The sequence below is a fragment of the Gossypium arboreum genome, chromosome 11, assembly GCF_025698485.1.
Source record: "Gossypium arboreum isolate Shixiya-1 chromosome 11, ASM2569848v2, whole genome shotgun sequence".
NCBI classification, from domain to species: Eukaryota; Viridiplantae; Streptophyta; class Magnoliopsida; order Malvales; family Malvaceae; genus Gossypium; species Gossypium arboreum.
This window is the reverse complement of record NC_069080.1, coordinates 126,358,668-126,365,796: the sequence shown is the minus strand read 5'-3', so window position 1 is coordinate 126,365,796 and position 7,129 is coordinate 126,358,668. Positions and strand designations below refer to the sequence as shown.

General features: G+C 31.8%; 1 protein-coding gene across 1 annotated transcript; it reads left to right on the top strand.

The window, feature by feature from the left end:
- Positions 1-606: 606 nt before the first annotated feature.
- On the top strand, positions 607-6,524 carry LOC108450904 (disease resistance protein RPV1-like). Its single transcript, XM_017748668.2, has 5 exons — positions 607-1,251; positions 1,472-2,567; positions 2,769-3,065; positions 4,412-5,731; positions 5,826-6,524. The coding sequence occupies exons 1-5, from the start codon at positions 752-754 to the stop codon at positions 6,381-6,383; spliced, it is 3,771 nt and encodes a 1,256-aa protein (XP_017604157.1). The 5' UTR covers positions 607-751; the 3' UTR covers positions 6,384-6,524.
- Positions 6,525-7,129: the final 605 nt, after the last annotated feature.

Here is a 7,129-nt window from a genome sequence, read left to right as displayed (position 1 = left end):
ACCTATTTTTCTCATAATTTCGTAGACCAAAATTAATGTTTTAAAACAAAACATTTTATAAGGTGATCCAATCACACCTAAAAAGGTTGGTGGCAAGTGGCAACTCCCATTTTTATTTTTAAAAAAGTCGAACCCGTTTTTCAAACCCCTTTTAAAAATGGTTTCGACAATATGCAATAAATTTTAAAAACTCATTTTAAATATAAATAGAAAAAGAAAGTATTTTGAAATTTAAAAACTATTGAAGAACTTAAAATTTTCATATATGTTACTATTTATATAATATAAATGATTTTATTTGATGTAGTATAAAATTTATATAAATATGGCGTATATAATAAATAAACATTATATTCTCAAAAAAAAATTAAACACTATGTGATAAATATAATGTGTAAATTAAATTAACACGAATAAAGTAGGAATAAAATTGAGATATTAAAATAAAAATTATTATGAAATAAACCAATTCATTAATCAAAATATATTTTTAAAACTTTATAAGTTTGATTTAGGCTTTTAAGTGTTTTTAAATATCATTTGAAATAAAAATAATATAAAATTTAAAATTTGTATCAAAAATGGTTTTTTTTTTTACTTAACTTGTAAGGAAGGCTCAACTTTGTTTTTGCAGTGGATGTACACTGTAAACTAGTACTCTGCTAACAAGTTTCTAAGGGTAATTCACTCAAAAAAACAATAGCTTTACTCATAATTCAAAAATCTTTATCAAATCCGGTGGAACACCGATATGCTTGCTTCAGGATCTTCTTCTTCTTCTTCTGCTACTGCTGCTGATATGATCCAAGCAAGGACATACGATGTTTTCCTTAGCTTCAGAGGCAAGGATACTCGTGATGGTTTCGTGAGTTATCTGTATAAAGATTTGTGTCGAAAGAATATCGAAACTTTTATAGACGATGAGGAGCTTCGAAAAGGAGATGAAATTTCAGGGGCACTGTTGACGGCCATTCAAGGATCCAGGGTTTCAGTCATTGTTTTCTCCAAAGACTACGCTTCTTCCAAATGGTGCTTGGCCGAGCTGGTCAAGATCATGGACTGCAACAAATGGGTTGTTCCTGTATTTTACGGTGTAGACCCAAGAGATATACGGAACCAAACAGGGAGTTTTGCAGAAGCATTTGCAAAGCATGAAGAAAATTTCAAGCATGAGCTTGAAAAGGTGAAAACCTGGAGAAGTGCTTTGACTGCAGCTGGCAAATTATCCGGTTGGGATTCACAAGTCACTCGGTAATTGCATCTCCTTTTCATTACAGTTAATCCTTTTTTTCTTTATATTATATATATTGATTTGGGAGCAGAGAGATTCAGACTAACTCCTTTTTTTTTTTTTTAATCAATGATTTATTTTATACTTTGAGAATAACTACTTATTTTCAAAGGAAAAAGTTGTACTCTTGAGAATATAGAAAAGGTGAATTTATAATTTGTTTCTTTATTTAATATATAGGCCCGAGTCAAGACTCATAGATGAAATTGTCAACGACATATTGAAGAAACTGAATCGTGGAACCTCAAATGCTTATTTAAAGGGTTTAGTTGGAATACACAGGCGGATGGAGCAAGTTATGTCACTAATTCAAGTTGGATTTCCAGATGTGCGAAGGTTAGGTATTTGGGGCATGGGAGGTACTGGCAAAACTACACTTGCCGAAGCCATTTTTCACCATATTTCAAATGGTTTCCAAAGCTGCTACTTTCTTGCAGACGTGAGAGAATCGGAAGAACATGGAAGATTATTCCAATTGCGTCAGGAATTTCTTTCAACCATAATGGAAGATGAAAATTTAAATATTTCAACTCCCACAATCGGAGCAGGCTTTCTTAAGGACAGGCTTTCTAGAAAAATGGTTTTGATAGTTTGTGATGATGTGTCAAACTCAAGCCAACTTGAGTTTTTGTTCAAAGGGATTAATCAGCTTTGCCCTGGAAGTCGAGTCATCGTTACGACTAGAAATAAGCAAGTGCTTATTCAGAATGACATTGATCTCATTTATGAAATGGAGAAATTAGATGAAGATGAATCTTTGCAGCTTTTCTGTCAACGTGCCTTCAAAAGCAATTATCCCACGGGATATCGGTTGGAGCTATCAAAGATGGTTTTAAGTGTTGCTGATGGAAACCCCTTGGCTATAAAAGTTGTTGGATCCTCTCTTTATGGAAAGGACAAAACCTACCAGGAAAGCACAGTAAAGAAACTAAAGCAGGTTCCTAATCCAGACATTCATAAATTGTTGATATGCAGTTTTGATGCACTAGATTGTGAAGAGAAGGATATATTTCTTGACATTGCTTGTTTCTTTAAAGGGGAGAACCGAGACTATGTAACAAGGATTATGGATGCTTGTTATGTCTCCTCACATTCAGGAATTGAGAACCTCATCGACAGATCTCTTATATATGTTTCACAAAATCAAATAGCAATGCATGATTTATTGCAGCAAATGGGTTGGAATGTCGTTTGCAAGGAATCACCTTTAGAGCCTAAAAGACGCAGTAGATTATGGATTCCAAATGACATCTACGATGTACTAATTGAAAACAGTGTAAGGACCTTGTTGATTTCCTTGACTTACGTTATTATTACTTTTCATTTTCTTTGAGCATATCCATGTTCGACGGTCATATTTGACACATTAGAAGACATACTTTTATAGGATATTTATACATATCTGGAGTTCAAATAATATGGTTCTTATTTTTCATATATTTTTACTCCTTAATCTGATATACTACTTTTTATTTAGGGGGCAAAAACACTCAAAAGCATGCTACTTGACATGTCCAGAATTTCAGAGTTGGACTTAAAACCAGAAGCATTTGTGAAGATGCGAAAACTTAAATTCCTCAAATTCTATCATTCTTGCGGAACAAATTCCAAAATCTTACTTCCTCATGGGCTTTTATCACTTCCTGATGAGCTAAGGTACATCTGTTGGGAGGGTTACCCTTTGAAAACTTTGCCCACCAAATTTCATCCAAGGAACCTAGTTGAACTTGATATGAGTTATAGCCATGTTGAAAAACTATGGGAGGGAAAACAGGTACTTATATATATATATATATATATCAATCTATGCCTCATTCTTTATGATGCTTTGGTAGATTCATTCAAGCATGTTTGGAGCTATTTCATTGTTGTTTTTTGATTCTATAAAGTTGCCTCTACAAATCAGTCTATGCCTTTGTTTTGTTTTCATAATAACATAGGAAGAAAATCATTTCCTATACGGCTAGTGTTTATAGTTTTTTTTTTCTTTTTATAGGGAAAAGAAAATTACAAAACATTTGTATTCCTAAGTCATTAGGGTTTTATTTTTAAAAGAAATCTAATTTAGTTAAGTTATTGTTGATCTAAGATTTAGTTGTGCTTGATTTATTGAGCAACCCAAATTTTGTTAGTAACAAAATTTCGCTGAGAAAAATCTCTAATACATGAACGAAACTCAAACAGAGAATGAAGAAATGTAATAAGGCTCTAAGGCGTATATCAAGCCACTATCTTTAATGTTCTATTCACCCCACCTATATTTGGTGTGCGAATGAGTTTCAAACAAATGAATATCAAGGATAAAATGAAGTCAAATGACTATTTGTGTTTTACAGTGACGAGAATAGTTTACTAAGCACTGAGTAATGTATAACAAGAAACTCAATTTTTATAAAAAAACTTCTATAGTAATACCTTATAGAATAATCTAATAATATTAGAAATTAGAGGGAGGATAGAAAGAATTTGTTGGTGTGATTTTCAAATGAAATATCATTCCTATTTATAGGAATTTTTATGTCTTTTCAGAGAGAAATCTTTCAATAGATGTCTTTTCTGTATAATAATATATTTAAAAGTGACATAATTATTCATTTAATATCTTTTGATTAAAGATAACTATTTAAACAATATTGTTTGAATAGTTAATACTTCTTTTCAATAACCAAAAGGATGTAACTTTTGATTAATTACACCGTTTCATTTATAGTTATTAAAACACTGTAAATATTGTTGAAAATGTTCCAACAAATTTTAGTATCTTAATACTTGGCTCGAGTAATTTTTAGGTCATTCTTTATTTTAAATATTTATTTTTAATTTTTATAAGTATTGAAAAAATTAATTTCAACTTAAAAAAAAAAATCTTGAGTTAAAAGTTAAAGACACACTGCAACTTTGAAGTTTAATAAAAAAAAAAAAACCTTAATTTAACTTAAACCAAATTTTGAGCCATGAGTTCGAGCCAGCTCTAACTTCTTAGTTCTTGAACTCAATTACCCCTTGATATATACCATTAGGAATATAGTTTAGTCTTTGTTGATATTTTGGTAACATCTGCTATACTACAGTTATTCAATGTACACACATTCATCAAACAATATGTTGTGATGCATGCAGGATTTAGTAAACTTGAAGGTGATGACTCTCAACCATTCCGAAAACCTTCTAAAAATCCCAGACCTCTCAAGTGCCACAAATCTTGAAAATATGAACCTTGTAAACTGTACAAAGTTGCTTGAGCTTCCTTCATCCCTTCAACATCTTGAGAAGCTAACTCGTTTGAATTTGAGAATGTGCGAAAATCTTAGATTTCTGCCTAGCTTGTATAAAGCGACATCCCTCACCACCCTTATTCTGAGTGACTGCTCGATTCTCTTTAGCTTTCCAGAGGTTTCATCGAATCTAAGAGAGCTACATTTAGAAGGAACAGCAATTGAACAAGTACCTTCATCAATGGAGTCTCTTTCCCAACTCGTTTTACTGTCTATGGAAGATTGTGTAAGGCTGAATAACTTTCCAACTGCAATTTGTAGTCTAAGATCCCTGGAAGTTTTTTCCCTCAATGGCAGCCCTAATATCACAACATTTCCGGAGATTTCAGGAAATATAACAGAGTTAAATTTAGGAGGAACTGCAATTGAAGAAGTTCCTTCGTCGATCGAATGCTTCTCTAATCTTCGTGTATTCAACCTAGGTTGTTGTAGGAGGCTTAAAAGTGTCTCCACAAGTATTCATAAATTGAAATCTCTAAAGGTATTCTATCTTGAAGATTGCTCAAAATTGGAGATTTTCCCTGAAATCTTGGACACCATGGAAAGATTGAGATATCTTGAGTTAAGTGGAACGGCTCTTAAGGAATTATCATCTTCAATGGAGAATCTTATCGGTCTTGTGGAATTGAGACTGAACAACTGTGAAAACCTTGTTTACCTTTCTGACAACTTTTATAAATTGAAATCTCTTAAGTTTCTTTATCTGTATGGATGTTCAAATCTAGTCACATGGCCTGATAACTTGTTTTCTGCCATTGGAGGAGTTTCTTTAACAGAGATGCGGAGAGATCTCCATGGGTTATCCTCATTAGAAGAATTAGATTTAACTGGAAGCAATCTTGAGAACTTACCGACAAGCATTAAACAGCTTCCTAGGTTGAAGAAGTTAATCTTGAGGAAATGCAAGAGACTGAAATCATTACCTGAGCTTCCACCAAGCCTGAAACATTTAGATGCACATGACTGCACTTCACTAGAGGAAGTCTCAAGCATTAAAAAGCCTTTTGAGCAAGCAGTGCTTTGTAAGGATAGACCATATGGGCACTTGGAGTGGATATTTAGCAATTGCTTCCAACTGGATCAGAAAGCTGTGCGAAATACTAGAACACCAAAGTTGCAGATGCTATTTGGACATATGGTGACTTTACTAAAAGATTATCATCAGGTCAGCTTCTTCTTCTTCTTCATTTATCTTAAATGTGGCAAATGGTTTATATGCTGAATAATCGAGCATGTTTCTAATAATTGTAACTGACCAGGAATTCCCTAAAATAAACAAGGTGATTACATGTGTCCCTGGAAGTGAGATCCCGGAATGGTTTGATTTCAAAAGCTCAGGATCTTCCATAAACATCCAATTGCCTTCAAAGTGGTACTACAATAGCAGCAAAAACTTTCCAACTTTCGTTGTTTCCACTGTTGTTTCTTTCCAAGACTATTCTGGCGACAGAGAAATTCTCATTAGATGTAAATGTCGTCTAAAATCCCGTAATGGCGACTGTCATGACCTTAGTTGTTCTTTCTTAACTTGGACAAAACGAATTCCTGGAAGCGAATTGACTGGGTCGAATCACTTGTTCCTCTTATATAAAACTTGTTTCTGTGATGAGGATGATGAGGTTAGGTGGTTTGTTGAAACTCAGGCATCAAACAAGCATATGTATAATGAGGCCTGGTTTAAATTCTACCCTCTCGTTTTCAATGGGGATTGGTCTCAAAACATTTGTTGTGAGGTAAAGCATTGTGGAGTTCATATATCATTTGCAGAGGAGGAGGCAGAGGTGCAACCATTTAAAAGATTCAAGTATCAAAACTGAATCCTGCTTCTAGCTCAGATTGTTATTTGGGTTAATGGACTCTTTTATCTTAGTTTGTTGATATTTAAACTTTTTATTTTATGATAACATAAATTTTTATTTTTAAGATTTAATTGTTATTTGAATTTAGATTCCATATCATATTTTAATACCTCTAAGTTCACTTTATTTTGTCTAAATTAATTATGAACATATAAATTTATAAAATTATATATAAAACTATTTAATATTAAGAATGAATCTAAACAAATTTTGTCTAGATTCAAAAGAATTTGGACTTCAATTTATTTAGATTCATATTAAATGTGTTTTTAAGTAATTTTTTATTTTTATTATAAAATATCAAGTTTTTTATATTATTATGTTAAAATAAAATATATATTTTAATAATATATAAATTTGTCAAGAGCATTTCAAGTTTAAAACCAGCATAAATAAATGACTCAAATCTAAACATAACTTTATCTAAATTCCTTTTTAATAATTTTAATTTTAATTTTTATAAACATAAGTGATGTATCATAAAACAATACATCATTCATCCTTGTTCAATACTTTTACCAAGCACAATAAAACATTATATTATATCTTATGTTGTCACAAACCATTTACATGACTAATGTTTAAAAAAACATGATATTTTATAAAAACAACAGTGGTTTAAAGAATTTTTTTGTAAATTATAATAACAGGATAAAGTTCGAACAATAACGCAATTAATGTAACTTTTCAAGTTACACTTAACT

Bases quoted from the DNA above. Each gene is read 5' to 3' on its own strand.
- LOC108450904 (XM_017748668.2), top strand. From the start codon at position 752: ATGCTTGCTTCAGGATCTTCTTCTTCTTCTTCTGCTACTGCTGCTGAT. The intron at 2,568-2,768 runs GTAAGGACCTTG...CTTTTTATTTAG, and splicing joins ATGTACTAATTGAAAACAGT to GGGGCAAAAACACTCAAAAG. The intron at 3,066-4,411 runs GTACTTATATAT...TGATGCATGCAG, and splicing joins AACTATGGGAGGGAAAACAG to GATTTAGTAAACTTGAAGGT.